The sequence below is a fragment of the Lynx canadensis genome, chromosome E2 (genome assembly GCF_007474595.2).
Source record: "Lynx canadensis isolate LIC74 chromosome E2, mLynCan4.pri.v2, whole genome shotgun sequence".
NCBI lineage: Eukaryota > Metazoa > Chordata > Mammalia > Carnivora > Felidae > Lynx > Lynx canadensis.
In genome coordinates this window covers 36,635,296-36,658,567 of record NC_044317.1, presented here as the reverse complement: position 1 = coordinate 36,658,567, position 23,272 = coordinate 36,635,296, and the positions used below count along the sequence as shown (strand labels likewise).

Genomic DNA, 23,272 nt, shown 5'->3' with positions numbered 1-23,272 from the left:
TTAATGGTGTCCTTCTCAGGAAGGGGCCAGCTGCCCCTTGCTTCCTGCCCATCAGCCTGGGTAGGGTGTGGGCCAGCACCTTGTGTGGCAAGGCCTAAACCACAAGCTGGTAGAGAGCTGCCCAATAAGCCCAGAGGCCCGGCCTCCAAGCTCTTTTCCTTCTGCACCCTCTGCCCAGCCCAGAGTACAAAGGCGCTTCTCAAAGACCCCTTGGCCATGGGCCTAAGACTCTTGGAAGCTGCAAGGAGAGAGAGGAGGAGGGAGTGTTTGCCTTCTGTGTGTCTGGTGGGAATGTCTGGGGAAGGGGGAGGAGTTCTTTGTTTCATGTAGGAAACTTCATCAAGTTTTGCAACTCTGTCAGCCAGGCTATGGAAAGGAGTTTGAGAAGCCATGTTCCTGTGAGTCTCCTCTTGGGGTATTGTAGCAAGAAGAAAGTTGGCCTCTGGGGTTTTGGGGACCTGCACTGAGTTTTTTCTGAGGACCTTATGAGGATAGGTGAGGTAGGTGCTCTCTGAGCCCCTCTCCTCATCCTTGAACTAGGAAATACTTTGTACTCATCTCCTAGGCTTGTGAAGAAGGTTGAGATATGTGCTAACCCCCCTTGTCAGGTATGGAGAAGCCCTGTCCCTGGAGGTTGCTACCAGTTCCTGTCCATTGCTGAGGGCAGGGCAGTATCATCAGGGGGTGGTGCTCTGTCACCTAAGCCTTGGGCAGCCTAACAACCTGCCTGCCCATAAGGGTAAAGGAAATAGAAAATGTCAGTACCCAGGGCTACCCTGACCCAAGTGGGGATTATTAAATACACATACAAGGTCTTAAAGCTCACCCAGATATGTTTTTATCATGCCCTTTAAAATTACTTCTTACTAGAGTTTCCTTTATTATCTGTTTGACAAGTAATTCCGCTCTCAAGTTGTATCTTGGATCTTAGGTAGGATTAAGGTGGAATCTAGCCCTTATCTAGTCCTCCCTGAGCACGCTCTAGGCGTTGAGGGACACTGGTGAACCAGGTGAATGGAATTTCCATGCTCACAAAGATCACTGTCAAATTTGGGAGAAACAAACATTAAAAAGAATTGACAACAAAAAAATGTTCTAGTTTTCATGAGTTCTTGGAGAAAGAGCAGAGAGTTATAGGGCTTTAACAAGGGATTCTAATGTTCAGGGAGGGTTTAAGGAGAAAATACCTCTCAAATTCATGTGGAGGGTGAGTAATAGAGAACCTGCAATGCATCAGAAGAAATGGTGTGTGCAAAGGCCCTGAGGTTTAAGAACTGGGTGATCAAGTGAAGAGGTCTGGATGGGGCGGTATGTGATGGGGCTGGGAAGTTTGGTAGTGGTGATGGTGCCAGTTTGTAGGCCATGGGAGGCAGGTTGCCATCAGCCTGAGGGCAGTGGGTCCCAAGCTGGGGTAGACCAGGCAGGGTGATAGGTGCTGTAGCAGAGATGCACAGAAGAATCCGGCCCCTGCCCTCAGGGAACTTATATTCAAGATGGGGAGGCAGGGCTTCGTAAATAACTGGAGAAATTGCAGGTCAGGAGAGAGGCTGGGGGTGGGGCAGTATCTTTATGACAGGCCCCCTGGAGAGAGACTAGATTAGAGCTTTGAAGGACTAGTGTGGTTTGGAGCATAACAGAAAAGTTAAAGGAAAAGGGTTGGAAGGTCATGGCCTACTGGAACAGGGCATTTGCGGATGGCAGAAGGCCTGGGAATTCAAGGAAGTGGATGAACTAGAGGCAAGAAGGAAGGGGAGACTTTATCCCATGGTGAATGGCCCATGGAGTGAAGAGAGCATTGAGAGAAGGCTTAGGAAAATAGGGAGCCCTAGCAAGTTTCTGAGGATGGGAGTTCAGCAATAAGTAAGTCACTCAGTAGAGGGAGAATTCTCTAACACCAGCATTTGTACTTCCCCACTGCTTTAATTTACAAAATATTTCAAATGCAACAGAATACCCAAAGTAATGTAACAAAAGACTTTATACCTACCACCCAGATTTGATACATGTTAATGTTTGCCTTGTGAACTTTAGAGAATTGGCCCAGCCTCCCCTCTTTTCCCCCTCCATTTTATAGCTTGTCAGAGGGGAAGTGTGAGCCAGTTTCACACAGAGGCTGAGGCAGAGCCTGCCTGGCCTTCTTCAGCAGACCCTCCAGGGTGCAGGGCCTGGACTCATATCCACTGAGGCCCAAAGAAGCCCCATCCTGCCTCCTGGTGGTGGTTTTGCAGTAGACTTAGAAGGAATAGGCTGGTTCTTTTTAAATGTGGTATAAAATGTAAATGGTATCAAAGGATATAGAATGAAAACTCTGCCTCCCACCTCTGACCCCTAGCCTCCTCTTCTCTTCCCCAGAGAGTTCAGCTCACCATTTTGAGACTCCTACCAGATCTTGTGCATGTGCAGCTACCTATTTCCAAATTCATTCTAAAAACATAGTGGCTTGACCTAAAAAAAAAAAAAAACAACAGAAAAACCCAACAAACTCTTTATTTGAAGTATAGCAAACCTATAGTAAAATGCATAAATATTAATGTACAGCTCAAATAGTTTTTGCACATGTACACACCTGTGTAACCCCCACCCAGATCAAGACATTGAACATTTCCAGTGCTGCAGAAGGCTCCTTTGTGCCCCCTTGGCAGTCATACCACCACCCCCCCCCCCCCCACCAGAGTGGTCACCACTGTTCTTCTACCTTCCAGCACCAGAAATTAGTTTTGCCTGTTTTTGAACTAAATGTAAATGGTAGTCTGGATTTTAATCCAAATGATAGCCTAAGGATATTGTTGACATGGGTGGGGGTAGGGGAGTCATGCCCAGCAGCCCCAGGGATCTGTGGTTAGTACCGATCAGGGCTCTGGACTCCTGGGGCTGGCAGCTGGTGCCATTTTGGGTTGACCCATTCTTCCAGGTTCTGTGGAACTGTGTGTAGGCAGAGGTGATAAAGACATAGCAAGCCCAGCTGTAATGATTTATACTATTGTAGAATGTATATAAATCCCACAAGGGTGGATAAAACAGGTATGGGCACATTTAACTGATTGGAAGCCAGGGCCTAGAATAATGCTTGACATATAATGGGTTCTCAGTGAATACTGAGTGGATGAATGGGGGGGAGGTAGATGAACAAATATGCAGATGGATGGATGGCAGGTGGATGGTTGGATGAGAGGGTGGGTGGATGAAGCCCGGATAGGTGATTTAGCAGCTTGCCACCATTCCACAGCCTAGAGTAGTGGGAGTTGGGTCCCTTCCAAGACCTTCCCAACCCCACCCTAGCTAATTATATAGATTTCACTGACTCCATAGCACCAGTTACCATGCCTCTCTAGTCACTGTCTTGTTTGCTGTCTTGCAGGCTCTTACAGTGCTAGCCAGGGCGTCAATTGCATCCGTGAAGATGTGGCTGCCTACATTACCAGGAGAGATGGTGGTGTGCCTGCAGACCCAGACAACATTTACCTGACCACTGGTGCCAGTGACGGCATTTCTGTATGTGTTATCTAATGTTCACCCATGTGAAGAATAGCCTTGCATGCTAGGGCCAAGCGTGTGAGCCTACCAGCAGGGGGATGGGCCTGGGAGGGAGGGGTTGGCTACCCTCTGGTTCCTGCTGTGTCCCCCATCCTGCTGTCCTTACCCCATTCAGTCATCTTGAAGCTGGATATTCCTGCAGCCTTGGTTTCCCTCCAGAGTGCACACCTGCAGATCCAGCTGGAGAAGAGCCATGGGCAATCAAGGGTGCATTGGCCTTTCTCTCACTTAGTACATACTGGTGTTCCTTCTCTGCCAAGCACTGTACCAGGTGCTGGGGAGATGGTGGCAACCAAACACGTTTGGCCTCTGTTTACATACTCGTGTTGGATCAGACTAGCCTTCATATCAAATAAATGTCTCATCACACGCTTTCAGTTTCTCTTCTGAGTGAACAGGACAAAATGCTACAGGAGGGGCAGCAGGTGGCCGGGGTGGCTGTCAGGGGGCAGAAGTGTTTCTACAAGGATGGCTGAGCAGAGATCTGGAGGATATGTAGGTGTGAACAGGGGAGGCAGGGGTCAGGGTGTGTTTGGGACAGAAGGTCAACATGTGCAGAGGCTGTGAGCTGGAAGGAGGCTTTGTGTTTGGAAATGGAGAGATGAAGTGAATGAGCACCTGTAGCAAGGGCCAGTTTTCAGAAATGGGCTAGGGAGGCAACTGGAGCCCGAGTCCTATAGGGCTTTTGTGGCCATGTGAGGATTTAGGTCATTGTCCTAATAACAATGTCCATTGAAGGATTTGAAGGTGAGGGGAGTGATGTAAGGACATGGAGATAATTAGATTTGTGTTAAGTTTTAACTTTGGCAGGGAAAGGGGCATGATTGGGATGAGGAGGACTAGGAGGGGGAAGAGGTGACTTGGGCTGCGGGTCAGCTGTGGATGGAGTGAAGAGGGGCTGGTATTAAAGTGTGCTTAGAAGGGGCCTGAAGTCCTGGGTCTGCGGGACCTGTGGTCCATTCCCATGTAGTATGCCTCTTCCTGTGCCTAATCAGTGCTAGGCGCCTTCAATTCACTTATTTTCCCTCCTCAGGGAGTATGTGCTGATCTTTCTTTTTTTTTTTTTTTTTTTTTTTTTTTTGTGCTGATCTTTCTTTTAAATGGTTATCTTTGTCTTTTGACCTCCAAGGCTCTTGTTTCTAATGTTTACTGAGTGCTTTCATCCTTTCCCAAAAGCTTTCAGATGCTTTAAACTCTTACTGGAGACCGTGAGGAAACAGGCCCAGTAATGTTAAGTGGTCTGCAGGCTTTAAGTCAGCCTCTTGTGGAATTTGGGATTCGAGTGTTGAGGCTCAGGTCTTCAACCGTAGCATATTCCGTTGTGTTCTGTTGTCAGAGCCCCTTGTAATTCCCAGAGAAACCCACATACACGCAGAGGTCCTGGAGCAGGGGAGGGAGGTGTCTTCAAGATTTAGGGAAAAGAATCAAGTTGTTGAGCTTCTTAATTTGGTGGCGTTCTTGCAGCAAGGAACTGAGCCTGTGTGTAAGGTGGGGGCTCTGACAGAAGAGGGTTTCTTATGAACTACTGCCATGTCCACCAGTAGCCCACAGGACTCACATGACCTGGTTTCTCAGGAGTCCTGCAAACCTTGAGCCCACACAGCTGTGGAGACAACCAGGTTGAAGCACCACCTGCTGATAGTAGATGGGTATTTTCTCCCAGTTTGACAATCCTTTCCTTGTTCAGGCGTCTGTCCAACCTTGGACAATGGTAGTTACTAACAAGACAGATTTCCACTGCCCATCCCCACCAGGACAGACGGAATGAGCTTAAGGGCTGAGGTCAGAATATTATTCCGAGACGGCCAGTTTGTAGACCACTGCTTTAGAAGACCTCTTTAAAAAGTAGAAGCATTGAGTCTTTTAACTACTGTGCTGAGAACGTTAAAGCATTTCATTTTGCTTATTCCTCATAGCAGACCTCATTTTACACATGGAGAAAGTGAGGCTCAGGGAAGCCAAGGGGCTCATGTGGGCTGCACTGCAGGCAGGCAGCAGGGTGGCTGGTGAAAGGCTAGAGGTGGGGCCTCCCGGAGTATCTGCCTGGCAGTCCCCAAAGGGTGCAGGGTGGCAGTATTCTTGGAAGACATGGCTTCTCTATTGCAGACAATCCTGAAGATCCTGGTCTCCGGGGGCGGCAAGTCACGGACCGGCGTCATGATCCCCATCCCACAGTACCCCCTCTACTCGGCCGTCATTTCTGAGCTCGATGCCATCCAGGTGAACTATTACCTGGATGAGGAGAACTGCTGGGCCCTAAATGTGAATGAGCTCCGGCGGGCTGTGCAGGAGGCCAAAGACCATTGTGACCCCAAGGTGCTGTGCATCATCAACCCCGGGAACCCCACAGGTCTGTGCTTCGCTTCGCCACTTTATTGGGGAGTAGGGGCAGGGCAGCCGGTGTACTACAGGTCTGGACACGAAAGAGTTAAATAATGTGACGTTCTCTTTGCTCCCCTTTCCCAATCTAGTTCCAGATTTGTTAACATAAAGCCATAAAATCTGCCACAGGCCACCTTAGGAGATGAGCAAATGCGGGCATATTTTTTGGACAGGGTTGCATTATTATTAAGACCAGTTTTTTGGGTTTGTTTTTCTTTCTCCCATTCTTACATTTGCAAAGAATCTCCTTGAGGTTACTTACAACCCATCACCATTAATCATAGGCCTCATTTTACCTTTACTCCTAGTTGTTTTTCTGAACCAGTTTTCAGAATGCTGGTGTGTGCGTTTTTTTCTTTAACACAGCGTTACTGTGTACTTTGAGACCTGGAAAGGAAATGCCATATTAAAAACAAAAGCAAACAAACTGAAAAAACCTGTTTCCAGAAGTTGAAAAGCACGCCTAATTTTGCATATTTTTCTTTAAAAAAAACAAAAAAAGTCCAGCCCTGCATGTTTGGATCTTTCTGGGCTGCTGGCTTCATTTGCCCCCAGTGCTATTTGGATGCTGAGAACAAGGGCTCCTCTTTCCTCCTTTGTTGAGATAAATTGGGTCAGGGCCAAAACTCGTTGGAGTTGATTGTGGAATCTGCTTCTTTGGAACATTAAATGATGCTTCAATCAGCTGAAAGCACCACTTGAATTCCTGAGTGCAGAAAATGGGTGCGCCTGGCTGTAACACTCATTTATTTACATCAGCTCCCTGGGGGTAGGAATGCAGATTCTAGCTCTAATGCAATAGGAAAATGACTACAGCTGGGTTCTCAATCCTGGTTGCACATTAGAATCACAAAAGGAGCTTTTAAAAATGCCAAAGTCATGGCTGCATCCCAGAATCTCTGGTGATCGGGCCCAGGCATCAATATTCCCCACAGCTGATGATGAGAACCACCACGTTAGGACAGTGGTTCTCAGACTTAAGCTTGTTAAAAAGCAAACTGCTGGACCCCGCTCCAAGAGATTCTGATGTAATTAGGCTAAGTTGGGGCATGAGAGTTTGTATTTCTAATGAGCTCCCAGGTGATGCTGTTGCTGCTGGTCCCAACTTGAAGTAACAGTTCCTACATCTTGGGAAATACTCTGTATACCTAGTTTATATTAGAGGGTTGGTAACTTTTAAGGCCAGGTGTTTATGCATATCTTTTCACCTGGTTCTCTGGGAAGAAATAATTGCATCAGAGACTTTACTATTTTAGGTAAAGGGATCATGGGAGTGTATATTAATATGAGTAATTTTTAGAATAACTGTAAGTGGGCAGAGGCTGGTGTTGCTTTCTGGGGTCTGAAATGTGTGAAAATTGGTGAGCTCTTGGAAGATCGGGGATGAAAAATAGAAACTCCCTGTGATGGCCATATATCTTGTCTGGACCACACTCTGACCACTTGGGCTGAAAGGTGTCAAAATGGACTGGGATATTAAACCAGGCCTCTGGGTTCTAAGATGGAAACCCAGCTCAAGATTGCAATTGGGTCATAGAACTGTAAAGTCCAGGGGTGAAGGAGCACACCTGAATCAGCATCATTGTCATAGGAACCTCGGTCCATTTCCCAGGTCTCAGTTGGAGTCCTTCTCAGGAAGGATCTGTCCTTGGTGTGACCTTCAGCAGCTCCAGCCATGGCCCACCAGCTGAGCAACCTCAGCAGAGAGCCTCACCCATAGTTTTAACAAAAATTCCAGGCCAGACTCTCTTTGGCCCAGCTTAGGTCATCTGCCCATTCCTGCACCAGTCAAATCACCAAGACTGTGGCCAGGTCTGTGTCCCTTGGCCCTGCTGGAGTGCAAAGAGAAGCAGTTCCCCATAGAATAGCTGAGCTCTGTCACTCAAAGGAGGGAAGGACACTGGGCAAACAAAGCAACAGATTTTCTCTTTGGGTTGTGGGAAATTTCCTTTGGCCTGGCCTCTGGTGAGAGGCACTTGGAAGACCCCTCTCCAGCCTTCTGTGTCAAAGCCATCTCTTCTATGAGGTGGTCTCATATCTCCCCCTGCTGGGCACAGCTGTGCCTTGGCCCTCTAAAGCCATTTATGACTGTCCCTTCTACAACACTGTATGTATTTGTCCACCCATTGGCTTAGAGGCATGTTCTGAGTGACTCCCAGACACTGGAGAGAAATAAGCTCTGTCCTTATCCTCAGGGTTGCGTTGCACACATCAGTGGAATTATTTACATATAGTGTGTCTGTTCCCTCTATTGAGCTGCAGGCTTTCTGAGGCCCTGGTCCTTGTTTACTTCCTTTTTGCACTCTCCTTGGCATTATATGCACATGGTTTTGATATTCTTGCTGCTCAAATCTTTGCTTGCATTCTAACAGGATAGTTTGTGGGATCAGAGGCATGGAAGGGCAAGCCCAGTAGGGTTTGCAGGCAGAGTCAGCCCCCTGGGGAGCCAGCACCTGGCTGTCAGTGGGAAGAGTAGTTCGTTCCTTGTAGAACCCCGGGCTATCTCCTTTCCAGAATCCCAGAACCCTGAACTTCAGAGGAAGCCTGGTTTGGTGCTTGCTTGGCAAGAAAAAGCTGGACCTTTCACAAAGGAATTGAGCTTTAGTAAAATAATTGGTTCATTGCTTAGATAGTTCAAAGCCAAGATCCTGGCTGAATCATACTGTGCTCTTATAAGATATATCTATTTTTTTCCATACATGTCCTTGATATTTTCACACAGAGAAGACTATAGGTATTTTTATTTTTAACAAAAAGGTAACGTATTCTATGTATATAAATAGTACCTGTGCATACATATACACATACGTATATGTACACATATAACTATATGTGATATGCATAGAGACACATACATATACGTCTTTAAAAATGCTGTTTCTTTACTAAGTCAGTAAGTATTCTGACTTACTGGGATTCTGGGTGTTTTTCCGGAAGGTATGTGAGCACCGCTGATACCCCCAGTGCCATACCCATAGCAGGTCTCAGGAAACACTGGGGAAAGTTTCCATTTCCATCTTGCTGCATTTGTTTCTTCCCCATCTAAGCCCATGGCATTTGTGGTGAACTGGTAGAGTAATATTTTGCTATTTGTGCTCATTTCTGTTAAACGGGTGCTGATTATTTCCACTGTTTGTGTTGAGTCAAGTGCTCAAGGGTAGACCTTAAAAGGGAAGACTGCTGAGTGTTCTCCATCATCATCAGTGATACATACATAACTCCCACATGGCCACGAACAGGAGACACCAGAGCTGGCACACAGGCTTGTTCATTTTGTGCTTACTTTGCAAATATTTACCGAGCACCTGCTGAGTATGGGCTTTGAGGATACCCGATGAGCCATACAGACCATGTCCCTGCCTCATGGAACTTGTGTGTGCCTCTCTGGGAAGTTGTGGTAACTGTCCATCAGCCAGTGTGATTCTCTTCATTGGTTGCTGTTGGTGTGTGGTAAGGGGGGCTCAGAGATGATTGATTTAACCCCTTCCTGCTCCTTAAGACACTATCCTCCAACACAAACATACCCCACCACCCACCCACACACACCTCTCATAAGAATAACAAGAAAGTTGAGTGTGAAACACTTCTCCCTCCACATACCTGGCATAAGTGAGTCAGACAGATGGGGCTGAGACTTGGGAGTCCCTAGAGGTTGACTACACCCTATTAGGCACAGCAACTAGGGTGGTCCCTAAGGGTCATGCAGGAACACAGGACACCTGAGTGATTCTGGGTGGGATTCTTGTCCTAGGGACAATTTAAACAGCATTACAAACTGCATTCTGGTTTTGTTGGGGATTTTTTTAGGTCAGGTCCAAAGCAGAAAGTGCATAGAAGATGTGATTCACTTTGCCTGGGAAGAGAAGCTCTTTCTTATGGCTGATGAGGTAAGAGTTGCCCACCTCTCTCCTCCGTGAGGAGTGAGGCTGAGCTTTCTCTTCCAGGGGGAGGGAGCCAGGCCTGACTGTTCTGTACCACAGGGAAATTTCTAGGTGTTGGAGGAGTGATTCTAACCAAGGAGGAGGATGTTAACAACCTGTGAAACTGTGACCTAAATCATCCCTCTATTCGGTTGGATTCTTGATTATAAATTTCAGAAAGTTAACCCAAACCACTTTAAACTTTAAAAGAGGGGCATCTGGGTGGCTCAGTAGGTTAAGCATGTGACTCTTGATTTTGGCTCAGGTCATGATCTCAGGGTTTGTGAGATAGACCCCTGCATTGGGCTTTATGCTGATAGTGGAGCCTGCTTTGGATTCTTTCCCTCCCCCTCTGCCACCGCACCTTCCTGCCTGGTCATGCTCTCTCTCTCTCTCAGAATAAATAAACTTGAAAAACAACAGTGGGGTAAAGGTGTGGGGCTAAGTTCAGGGACACAAACCATATCCCTCAGATTCACTGTCCTTCCACTTAGGCCTCACAACATTGCTATCTTCCTAGCCTAGAAAGAGAATTTCTTCCTGGTGATTCTAGCAAAAGTCTCAGAGTTGAGCCTGAATCACACAGCTTGGGTCACACACCCACTGCTGAACCAATCACTGTGGCTGATGGTTGCAATATGCACATTGACCAGGCCCCATACAAGGGGCAAGCTGTCTTCCCTAAGAGCAGGGAGCAGTGTTCCCCGAGGGGAAATCAGGGGACTCTCAGGAAGGGAGAGTGGATGCTGGGTGGACATAATGCTGTGTTCCTATGCCTCCTGTGCTTCCATATCTACCATCTCATTTAGTCCTCACTGCAGCCTGTGAAGGGAGGTGGGGAAATTTTAATTAATTTCATGGTTGCCACTCCTTGAACCCCAGTTCTGGAGCCAAGGCTCCCCATTTTTTTCTTGCTTTGCAAGGAAGAAACTCAAGGCCTGTCAGATTCTATTTCACTTCTTCATTTCTGCACGATTCTGGTTAGTGGTAGCTTCTAGCACCCTGGTTTCGTTTCTTTGCTCATTAGCACCCCCCCCCCCCACACACACACATAACTTACCCACTAAATTTTTGCCATGATTAGTAGATGGGCTAAAAATCTTCCTTTCTCTCTCTCTTTTTTAAATTCCAGTAGAGTTAACATACAGGGTTATATTTGTGTCAGGTGTTAAAAATCTTCATTTCTAAAGGAGAGAAGGGGCAGCTGAGTGACTTCGTGCACTAAACTCCTCCCCTTGAGGTCCAGGAAGAGGAGGGCATAAGGAAGTTCATCTCCAAGGGCAGAGGAAGGTGCTTGCCTGCTGAGTGTGGACTATGTGGACAGGGAAAAACAAAGCATGTGTGGGTGCCATTCATGTCTACAGTCTAGTGGGAAAGCTGGCAGTGAAATGAATAGAAAAACAGTAGTTCCAAAGGGGGTTGGTGTCGTAAAAAGCCAGGAGAGCAACACGTTCAGCTCTTCAAGTATGGAGGTCAGAGGATAGCTCCATGAACTGCTTCAATTATTTTTTTTAAACTTTTTAAATTTTTATTTTTGAGAGAGAGAGAGAGAGAGAGAGAGCGCGCGCGCGCAGGGGAGGGGCAGAGAGAGGGAGACACAGAATCTGAAGCAGTCTCCAGGTTCTGAGCTGTCAGCACAGAGCCTGACATGGGGCTCGAACTTCTGAACAGTAAGATCATGACCTGAGCCAGTCAGATGCTTCACCGACTGAGCCACAGAGTTGCCCCTGAACTGCTTTCATTATTAATCTTATGGAAAGAAGTAAACATTCAGGGAGGAAACTTGCTTGGGCAAGTAGGAGTCCTGACATTGTCACTGGTCAGATGAGGTAGAAAGGAGATCTGAAAGTTGGGTGGAGGTGAGTGTGGGTGAATGGGAGAAATCAAGTGGGCATACAACTCAAAGCTTTTCTCCTTGCGTGTTCTACAAGGTTCCTTTGGGCACATCTGCCTTATTCCTGGAATGGGCTTTGTAGCACACAGCCTGACTGCAGGTTGACCCTGAGCACCTGTGCCCTTCCTACATGGGCTCAGGCCTCTTGGGGAATATGGGTGACTGTCCCTGTGTCCCTGTTCCCCCAGGTGTACCAGGACAATGTGTACTCTCCGGACTGCAAATTCCACTCCTTTAAGAAGGTGCTTTATGAGATGGGGCCTGAGTACTCCAGCAACGTGGAGCTCGCCTCCTTCCACTCTACCTCCAAGGGCTACATGGGCGAGTATGTTGGCCCCCACCTTCCTCCCACTGCCTCTGGGCCTGCCCCATACCAGATCCCCTCTGCCCTGCCCCACACTCAACCTGGACAGAGAAGGCCGCCTTTATCTATGGCCTCTGCTGACCTTAGAATCAGGAGACAGGCCACATCTCCCCAAGGGGAAGCCCTGTGATGTGAGGACAGCAGGACAGCCTTGTGCAGAGGCTCATATAAAATAAGGTCATGCTTGAAAGAAATCTGACTGCAATAAACAATGCAAATGAAAGCAGGACCTACAGCAGCTTCCAACACTAGTGTTTTCTGCCAGCCCGGTTACTGTTGCTCCAACATTGACTGAAATCTGAGGGGCCGGAGAAGGCAGGTTGAGTGGACAGATGGCGTCAGGGCCAAGCTGTATGTGTACCTCACCCTAGCACTGGGGCCAGAGAGTCCACTTCAATCCTGTATTTGTTCATTCAGCTAATACTTTTTGATGACCTGCTCTGAGTCCAATACTGATTTCGGCACTGAGGATACAGCAGTGAGCAAACCACAGCAGTCCCTGCCCTAACAGCTTATGTTCTAGTGAAGAGAGAGGCAGTAGACAAATGAATAAAATCATGTGTCAAGTGGACAAAAATAGAGAAGAAATGGGAATGCGGGTGGTGGGGGTAGAGTCATTGAGGAGGAAGAGGGAGCTATGCAGGTATCTGAGGGAGGAACTTTCTAAGATGAGAGAATAGCATGTGTGAAGGCCCTGAGGCATGCCTGGAATATTCAAGGAGTAGCAAGGAAACTGGAAAAGAGTAAGTGAGGGGGAAAGTAGCAGACATGGAGGCCAAAGAAGTCATAAGAGACCAGATCATCTGGGCTACTTAGGTTATTTTTTACTTTTACTCAGAGTGAGATGGGATCTGTTGGAGGATTATAGCAGAGGCATGAACTCACCTGACTTAAGTTTTACTGGACACTGTCTGGTTGCTGTCCGGTGAGGGCAGGAACAGAGACTAGTCAAGAGGCTGTTATAGCCAGGCAAGGTATATATATGACCGTGGGCCAGGATCGAGATGGGGAGAAGACGCTGAATCCTGGATATATTTGAAGGTAGAGTGGACAGGAGTGGCTTGATGGAGAAGATGATTGTGAGACAGAGGAATCAAGAATGATTCCCAGGCTTTTTATTCAAACAACAGGAAGGATGAAGTAGCTAGCCATCAATGGATGAGGAAGGCTGTGGGTGAAGTAGGTTTGGGGGAAAGATTGGGAGTTGGGTTTTTGACGTGTTGAATTTGCAAATGCTCATTGCATGTCCAGATGGAGATGGATGTGTGAGTCCCCAGCTCAGGGCTGATAGCCAGCTGATTTAAGTTTGGGAGGTTCAGTGAATGAGTTGTTAGATCTCTGAACCTGGACATCTCACAAGGAGCGAGGTAGACCCTAGGTAGACCAGGGACTGGTTTAGGCCCTCACTGCTCAGAAGCTGGGGGAGAAGAGGAGGAACCTGCAGAAGAGAATGAGAAGGAAAGACTAGTGAGTTTACAGCTAAGGGCATTCATCCACCAACTTTGTGGGGGTTCTTTTATGCACCAGCTGTCAGGTTCTCCCTTGTTAAGCTGAAGGCCGATGGAACCATGAAGCTTGGAGGAATATTTTGGCCAGGTCGATGGAGCTGCATCATGGGGATGATTACCCAGCTGGCTTTATTTGATGTAGGCAGGGGTTAATTTATGCTGGTCTTTCTGGTCTATACCAATAGCAGTGCTTTATCTCTGCTAGACTTTGTGTGCTATGTAGCTCTTTCCTAAACAAGTCTGTTCTCTATTAAGTCTTTTTTCAAACTCAGGTGTTTTTATCACATACTTAGTCGTGTCTCCATCTGTGTTATTGATTATTGTTTTTAACAGTCTGCTGGATGTTGGTATCCTGAGTTATGACCTGTAGTCTTCAGATCCTGATTACCTGGGATTAGACTGCTCTTCTCAACTTGGTTTTCTGCTCATCAGCAGAGGATTAAGCAGAAAGTTGTTTCTTTCAGCCTTTGTTATGGGAAACCTTTCTGCAATACTAGAATTTATCTTCTTGCCTTGGAAAGTCCAGTCAAGAGATGAGATGGGAACTGGCCTTTGCCAGTTCAGTTCTGCAGCCTAATTCCAGTGGCATTTTATTGAGTGTTTCACTGTGTCAGGTCTTCTGAGGTTGAGGGTGTGGAGTATACAGAGGAAGGTAAGACTAGGTACCCACCTCAGGGAGTCTGCATTTCTGCAGTCTTAGTCTGAACGTTATCTATCACAGTCCAGGGAAGGAGGTACAGCTCCAGAAAGTGTGACTGCTGGGGCAGATTCAGGTTCGAAAGTTTTTGTGTTGTTTTTTTTTTTTTTTTTTTTTAACTCATTGCAGATTTCATCTTACTTTCCTGTGATTTTAGTCTATATCAAATATCTATATCAGGATCCTAGGGGTGATAAGTAATGGAAACTAAACTTGAACTGACTTTCACCAAAGAGGTTTTTTTAAAAAAATTAATTATCAGTAAAAAGTCTAGGAATCTTAAAGATGTCAGTAGGACTCTGTCCCTGATTTCTTGCTTTGTCTCATTGTCTTTCTCAGCTCTGCTCTCCTGTAGGTTAGCTTTGTTTTCAGAAAGCAGAAAGTTCCAGCAAAAGTCCTCAGACTATGTTCATAAGCTCCAGTGAATCAGGTACCTACCCCTGGAGCCTGTGCAGGCTTGAATCATGTGCCCCTTAGAACAGGGCTAGTGTATTAGTTAGGACTCAGGCTAAGTGGCTTTAACAAAGAGGCCCAAAAATATAGTGGCTAAAACAAGTGGATCTCTCTTTGACATAACAGACCAAAGGTAGGGGAAGTCCAGGACAGGCTGTGCTCCACGAGGTCATTCAAGGACTAGGCTGGTAGGACGGCTCTGCCATATCAACATGTGGCATCCATCTCTGACACTGAGGCTGCTGCTCCAGTGTCTCATTTCTCAGGAAATGGGGGAAAAGAAGGAAAAAGAAGAGAGCATACTTTTTTCTTGTAAGGAAGTGATGTGGAATTTGCTCGTGTCACTTCCGTTCACCTTCCATTGGGAAGAACTTGGCCACATCTGACCACTCAGCATTAGGAATGGGGATGATTACAGAACATTCTGGCTGACCGGATTGCATTTAGTTGAGGCCTCTCTGTGACTGGTGGGTCCTCTCCCCATCTTCAACCTGCAGGTGTGGCTACCGAGGAGGCTACATGGAGGTGATCAACCTGCACCCTGAGATCAAAGGCCAGCTGGTGAAGCTGCTCTCTGTGCGACTGTGCCCGCCAGTGTCCGGGCAGGCTGCCATGGACATCGTTGTGAACCCCCCAGTGCCTGGAGAGGAGTCCTTTGAGCTGTTCCACAGGGTGAGTTGCTGTGTTCTGTAGCCCATCTGCATCCCTGTCACAACAAGGGTCATGGGTATTCATGGTGTATTCAGGATCACCATGGCCAGCCTCTCTCCACACCTCTGATGGGTGCTCGTGGTTCCTCTTGATGCCTAAACCACCCCATGAGGTTCAGTGTGAAAATGTAGTTAGGCTGTGTTCTGAAGTGGAGGACTGTCCATGCATGTGGGTGGGGGACCCCTACCCCTTCATCCCCTGTGAGCACCATAGATGGGCAGGCATCCCTGGAGGATTCTGTTACTAAACTAAGAAGGAGAAAAGGATGGGCGTGGGCATTGGTTCTAGACCATAGGCCTGCCTTTGGCCCACCAGATGTTCTCACAGCTCAAAGTAATCCAGTTAGACCCTTTCCATTCATTGCAAGTGACAAAAACCCGACTTTAACTAGTCTACACACAAAGGAATTTATGGGGCATGTAACCAACAGTCAGTTCCCAGCCATTCTAGGGTCACATTTTTTTTTTAATTGTGGTAAAATACACAGAACATAAATTTACCATTTAATCATTTTCTCTGAACATAAAACACACTCACATTGTTGTGCACCCATCACTACCATCGATCTCCAGAACCTTTTCCTCATCCCAAACTGAAACTCTATACCTGTTAAACACTAACTCCCCATTTCTCCTGTCCACCCCCCCCCCCCAGCCCCTGGTGACTAACCTCTGTTCTACTTTCTGTCTCTATGAACATGACGACTCTAGGTACTTCATCTAAGTGGAACCATACAGTATTTGTCTTTGTGACTGGTTATTTCACTCAGCATAATGTCCTCAAGGTACATCTGTGTTGTAGCATGTGTTAGACTGGGCTTCCTTTGGAAGGCTGAGTAATATTCCACTGTGTGTGTAGACCATGTTTCTTCATTATCAGGCCACAGCTTCCATCCCTGTTCCAACAGTACTTGCAGAAGTCCTGGACTGACACATGTGCACCTCTGAGCCAGCCAGTGATTTGCTTTGCCTGAGTCACATCCCTATGCATACCACATGGATTGAAAGGTGGCCCCCAAAATGAAGTGGTTGGGCCATCTCTAGAAGCATGTTCTAGGGCTCTCTATCCAGGGCAGGTCCACTCAGACCGCTGGGCAGGGACGAGGTTTTCCTCATTTTGAGAAATAACCTCCCTCCTGGTAAGAGAATAGAAGCCATGACACAAGTTACCCAGGACCTACCTTTTTCCCAGAACTCCCTGCACTTATGGGCCTCAGGGCCCACAATAGCCTTTTGGGCTGAGCACCCAGAGAAGTTCCTGCAGAGGAATGTGTCACCCACCTCCTTGATTTGCTGTGTTCCTGCACACACAGGCTCGCTTTTTACCAGGCCACCCCATTCCCCCCGCCCCCGTGTTGAAGGGACAGTTTCCAGTAGCTAGAGCCATTCCATGATGCCCAGAGGTGCTGACTCTTGTTTTCTGTGTCTCATCAGGAGAAAGAGTCTGTCCTGGGTAATCTGGCCAAAAAGGCTAAGCTGACAGAAGACCTGTTTAACCAAGTCCCAGGAATTCACTGCAACCCCTTGCAGGGAGCTATGTATGCCTTTCCTCGGATCTTCCATCCCCAGCAAAGCCGTGGAAGCAGCTCAGGTTTGGGGTGCTGGGCCGGGGCTCACTGGATTCGCTTGGAATTGCTGGGTTGGGGTTGGCTCTTGCCTTGGGAAGCAAAAGTGCTGGTTCTGGAGGCTCGGAATTTTTCGGACCCCTCGGCCAGATGGTGCTTATAGCATAAAGATGATGGGCCCCGGAGGCCCAGCCCTGCAGCATGCTGTGGTGAAGGGGCAGAGATGAGGTCAGCCCTAGCGAGTGGTGCTGATCTGGCTCTGTTACCTCCAGTGTTCTGAAGGCAGGTGCCCAAGCGTGACATGATGCATTTAAAACTGAACCCACGCTGGGGAAGCAGTGACAGCCGTCTCTTCTGCGTCAGTGGACTGCCCTAGAGCAGCACTTCTCAGTCCTTGAATGTCAACACAAATCACCTAGGGACCTTGTTAAAATGCCAGTGATGGTTCAGGAAGTCTGTGAAGGGCCGAGATTCGTGTTTGCAACAAGTTTTCAGGCCGTGCCATAGACATCTGCCTACTTTAAGGATCAGAAGCCAGAGCAGTGTTTCTGAAAGTGTTGTCCTTGTGTCCCTTAAACCTCCTCAATACCTTGTTAAACATTCAGAATCTGGGCCCTCCCCCACTCACTCAGACCTGCTGAGTCAGAATCCCTGGTGCCCGAGAAGCCATTTAACAGGTACCCCAGGTTGTAAAAACCAAGGTGCAAGAAGCACTATGAACACAGCCCCCAAGCTGCTGTTCCCTAAAAGTCCCCCTGGGCACAGACCTCAGGTCCATGTTGTCAGAGGTTATGCAGCTTGGCATATATATAGGGGACCACCATCAAAGCTTGTGGAGATACTGCCTGGCTGTGGGGCACAAAGGAAAGAGACTCTCAGTCCTGGGCAGAGAGCGAAGTACCACAGCCCATGGCCATCCTCAAGTAGCCCGCAGGCCCCAGCTTCTAGCAGTTTCCAGTGTCCCACCCTGGTCCTTGCAGGGAGGGTGGATGAGCCCTGTCACGGGAAAGAACCTACCGTTTCCATTGTATTTGACTTTGAGTGTTCAGTGGTGTGTTTGTGCAGTGCAAAGCCGTAAATGAACTCTCAGTCCTGCCCTGCTCCCACAGGCCCATAAAATGGCCCCCGACATGTTCTACTGCATGAAGCTCCTTGAGGAGACTGGCATCTGTGTTGTACCTGGCAGCGGCTTCGGGCAGAGGGAAGGCACCTACCACTTCAGGTACTGCTGCCTCTCTGTGCCAGGGGACTGGTCCCAAGTTTGTCTTGGAAAAGACAACCTGTGTTATCATAGAACACAGGCTGGCTTCAGACACTGAGGTGTGTGCAGCCCCAAACTCACTGTGGCAAACCACCCGCCCTGCCCACTCCCATTCTGTCCTGTTGCAGAGCTAAGCCAAGACCTGGGTCTGGGGATTAAGGAAAACTATGGGTAGATTCCAAGGTCATCTCCTTGACCACTCTGTCCCCCCCTCCATTGCCTCCATCTGTCACATACTATCCGAAGTGTCCCCAGTGGGGTGTTTTCTTCTTTATTTCCATGTCCTTTTCCAACTCCATGATAGCAGCTTGCAGTACCCAGGTGCTCAGTAGCTTATCCAAAAGTCTGCAGAGACGCCACATCTAAACAATGGAATTGGTTTCACTTACTATGACACATTTCACAGGGTGTGCCAACTCTGCCTCTGTGTGGATGGCAACCCCAGGAGCAGAGCAGGCTGGAGCAGCTCAGCCCAGGTTTCCCCACTGAGCCAGTTTCTAACAGAACAGCATCTTCTCCACGCTTGGTGCTCTCAGATGGCTCCTGCAGCAGATGCTAAAAAAAGAAATGTCATGAGCTTAGTTAGCACCTGGAGCCAAGTCCTGACTCAGGTTGTGGGCAGTGTGCCCTGGATGGACAAACGTGTCTGGTTGGCCTTTCTACCCTAGTGAGGTCCACCTTGGCAGTTCATGGCTCATTCAAAAAAAGGTTAAATCGAGAGGGCTGACTTTAAGGTGGTGAAGCAAACCAACGGTGTTAGAGGAAGTATTAGTTACTATGGCAACTTGGGCATTCTTTTGGAGGGAGAGTTTGTAAACTGAGGTTCTCACTGTAAGAGAGATTTTTTTTTTTTTTTTTTTGAGAGAGAGAGAGAGAGCAAGCAGGGGAGGAGCAGAGAGAGGGAGACAAGAGAATCCCAAGCAGGCTCCACACTGTCAGCACAGAGCCCAATATGGGGCTTGAATTCACTAACCTGAGCCAAAATCAGAGTCAGATGCTAACCTACTGAGCCACCCAGGCACCCCAAAAGAGAAATTTTAAAAGGCCCACCTACCAGGAAGAACATCTTGCTCTGTATCTGCAGGAAACACCAAGTCATGCTCTAGAGGAAGTTGTATACACAGGTCAGAATGTTGCATGGGCCTTCTGTGATAATGGGTGGACGTGTTAGTGAGATTAAATGCTGCTGGCATCTTACTGCTTTTGGTCATACATGTTACTTGAGTTAAAAGTAAATGTACAAATTCGGGCAGGAGGTGGTTCAACAAGTCAACAAGTTCCAGGTTTTGTCCAGGGGCTGGTGTTATCACAGTGGACAAGACAAGCCTTCCGCCTCCCACACTGTTTGCCCACATTGTCACAACTGCAACTGAAGGAGGGAGCTGCCAGGTTCATTCCTCTCCCCTTTTCCAAAACAACTTATGTCCAGGCTGATGCTATCTTCTTTCCTGACAGAATGACCATCCTCCCTCCGGTGGAGAAGCTGAAAACAGTTCTACAGAAGGTGAAGGACTTTCACATAAAGTTTCTGGAGAAGTACGCATGAGGATTGCTCGGGCCCAAAGGGAGACCCAGTTGTCAGGCCTTCCTCCTGATGGCCCGCCCACACCAGACTGAACTTGCCTTCCCCAGCGACTCTGCCTCAGGCCTCACAAAGGCCACTGGTGGCTTTTGTTGTCATTTTGCCCCAAGAGACTTCTTTCTTTGTGCCTTGATGTTGGGAGCACTTCTCTTCTGAGCAAATGTGAATTGGGGATATCTCAGAAGCCCTGTTTTTGTTTGTTTGTTTGTTTGTTTTTTGTTTTTTTAAGCAACCAAAGTAGAGGGGACTTGCTCAGCACATGTGGCCGGTGTTCTCTGAATCCATTATTGTGCTATTGGAGAGGCTATTTGGGGTTTAAAACAACCAGGGTATGTATGTTGGGTGACATGTTTCAGATCTGAAGAAACAAGAAGGTGCTGGGAAATGTATGATAACCATGGCAAGAAGTGGAAATCCTAAACTCACCACCGTGATCTGTGAAATAAAACCATTAGTGGTGTGAAAATCTACTTCTTCAAACAGGAGAGCCTGGAAGTCCACTAGAGGCTCAGAGAGGGCCCACCATTCTGGCTTGTAGGCAGACAGCCTATCTCTCAGACAAGAATGGTGAAAGCAGTCACATGTGGGTTGGACTAGATGCCAGGCTAGGTTGTGACAGGTAGTGGGGGCAATGGCCAAGTCAAAGCGTTCTGCAGGGGAAGAGTGGGTGCAAGCCAGGCTCCAAGTTGAACCAGGTCTCCACTTGGGAGCGCACATCAGGTAGTGAGGACTCTGCAACAGGTAATTGGTAATGAGGTAACAGGTAATGAGGGCTTTGGGGGTGAAACGTTCCCTTAAGCATGCTTAGGTTGGGACCCCCATCTGGGAGGTCTCCCTGGACTTCAGGGACACAGGGTACAGCCTGTCCCAGTCGCATGGAGGCATTCTGCCTTCTGATGTGTGGATCCATCCTGCCCTTAGCCAATAGCTGTTTTCTACCAAGGGCTTGATTTCCACACATCGCCCTCTGTTGGTGACAGCAGGGACAAGGAAACACTGAAGATGTCCACAAATGAGGGAGGGGCATCCTCAAGGACTTGACCAATCAAGCCCCCTCCCCCTCCCCCAAACAATCCCCTCCTGTAGTGTCTGTTGTTTCAAATCAAATTCAGTCCATTTCCTAGCTGATAACTGGTCAAAGTGCCTGGTAGCTTGGCTGCTGTGGGCGAGTACATGTAATTGGATTCGAAGTTTATAAAAGTATTTTAACTTAATGCCAAGCGTTTTGCCTCACGTTTGCTGCTGGCTCCCCTCCCAGACTCTGCAGACTGTGCTGTAGCATCAGTCATGTCTCCAGCCAGGGGATATCCTCCACCAGGCCTGCTGCTTCCCTGGCATTAGCAAACCTGGGTCAGGGCCTGACCCACACTTTGAAAACAAGTGGATGCCATGGGAGCAGCAGGCTTATCTGAGAGCCCCTTCATTAAGAGACCCTTCCTACCATTGGCCTTCCCAGTGGGCAGTGAGGGAAGCCAAGGCCAGCTATAGAGCTGGGGGCCCAGCAAGTCCCAAATTGGAATCAAAGGAGCTGGAGAGACAAAAATGAAGAGAAGTGAACTTTGAAGGCAGCCTCCTATGCTGTAATTTCCACGCTTGGGCCCGTGCAGGGGAATATGATAGAACACTACAGACCGCCCCTACTTGCTAACATTACAGTTCCTGTGAAGAAAGTAGCCACAATCTACAGTAACAAAGGGAATGTTTGGGAACTTTTCCTTCCTTACAAATTGAGAAAATTGACTTGTGCTTGTTGGATGGCACATCAACCAGAATGTGTCCCAGAGTTGTGAGGTTTCTGGTGGAGAGGTTACATAGTAGAAGCTAGTCTATTTTTTATATTTTTGTAACAATTGCTTTTTTCATGAGGGGATGAGGGGGTTAGTATTGTAGTCTTAACGAGTCTAGTAGTTTTTATAAATCTCTTCAGATTATAAATAACATAAAAACTTTGCAACGTTTACATGATTTTTAAAAGATGCTGTATGCACTTGGTTGCTTTTAAAATAAAAATGTAATAGGTCAGCTGGTTTAGGAGGTTAACTTCATTCAGGGTAGGATTGCTGATCATGATAGATTTGATTTTTTACAGACTTTATTCTGGCATCTTGTTTGGGTAACCGCCAGAGAAAGTCATTTGTCATTTGGGGTCGCACTTAAATCTACACCTGCAAAGTTTTTTGTTGTTCATCTAGGTCCACACATGAGGAATGCCAGACCTGTACCTCTGGTGGTTGATCACCTCGTACCCTGAGGCCCAGCATGTTGCTGTCCCAGTGTTGTGTGATTTTGCAGGAAGAGCTGACAGGCCTGCCTGTCCCTGTTTCCCAATTTAGATTCTCATAGGCATCTCCTGACAAAGGTACTTAATGATAGCTCTGCTGGAAATTTCTAAACAATAAAATACATGTCCAAAATGGTGATGGTGTTTAACTTTCCTTGTAGTTAAAGTCAAACAGATATCACTAATTATACATCTTCACTCTTTGTAATTTAATGGTCCTAGCACTAGAATGAACATTTCCTCAAATACTACAAACTTCTCTCACAATTTCTCAGCTTCCGTTTCCTTTTAGGTGTCAATCCTCAGGACCCTGAGCTGCTTTTTGTTGCTTGAGGTAGGAAAACATAGATTCTTGAAATGGGATGTTGTTAAAATGAATACAGACCTTGGCTGTCTGGTGGAATCAGAATGAACATCCTCTTCACAGTGGTCAGGAGAAGCTCGAGAAGCACAGCAAGGTCAGTGGAGGAAAGGAGTCATTGATACAAGGGATTTCATTCCTTTTCCCTAGGCTTTCCAGGTCTACATCAGTTTTGATGTGTGGTTTTGAATTCAAAACTATTTTCACTCAAAACTAAAATTTCTATGTTTTTATTAAAAAAGAATTGGAGGGGTGCCTGGGTGGCTCAGGGTGGCTGAGTCAGTTGAGCATCCGACTCTTAGTTTCAGCTCAGGTCATGATCTCCCAGTTCGTGGGATCGGGTCCCAAGCTGAGAGTATGGAGCCTGCTTGGGATTCTCTCGCTCCCTCTCTGCCCCTCACCCCCTTATTTATCTATTTAAATAAACATAAAAGAATTGGAAAATGGAAAAAAGTAGGATTCTTTCAGTTGGAAGAAATGGAAACCTACTCAGAATAGCCTGAAGTAGGAAAGAGGAATTTATTGAAGTCCTGGAGGGAAGCTGGCTTAGGTTCTCCTTCCTGTTCACTTTGTTAAATGCAAAGCCTGTCTTGTCCAGCTCCACGTTGAAAAATTCCAAGGAAGGACTTTGATTGGCTACCTTTGTCCGTGTCCTTCCCTGAATCAGTCTTTGTGGTCCAGAGTGATTTGGCTGGCCCTGTGCTTGCTGGTGAGGCAAAGAGGGGCTTAGAGTCACCAGCCCCATCAGAGCCATTGGAGG

At 47.4% G+C, this 23,272-nt stretch overlaps 1 protein-coding gene across 1 annotated transcript in view; it reads left to right on the top strand.

Annotated features, from left to right (window-relative positions):
• GPT2 (glutamic--pyruvic transaminase 2) overlaps positions 1–22,288 on the top strand; it is a 33,839-nt gene extending 11,551 nt beyond the window's left edge. Inside the window, 9 exon segments of the mRNA XM_030298212.1 lie at positions 3,359–3,492; positions 5,641–5,884; positions 9,724–9,803; positions 11,919–12,055; positions 15,250–15,424; positions 16,897–17,022; positions 17,024–17,053; positions 18,137–18,249; positions 19,744–22,288. Of these exon segments, the coding sequence (XP_030154072.1) occupies positions 3,359–3,492; positions 5,641–5,884; positions 9,724–9,803; positions 11,919–12,055; positions 15,250–15,424; positions 16,897–17,022; positions 17,024–17,053; positions 18,137–18,249; positions 19,744–19,834 (1,130 nt within the window). The 3' untranslated portion in view covers positions 19,835–22,288.
• The last annotated feature ends 984 nt before the right edge of the window (positions 22,289–23,272 follow it).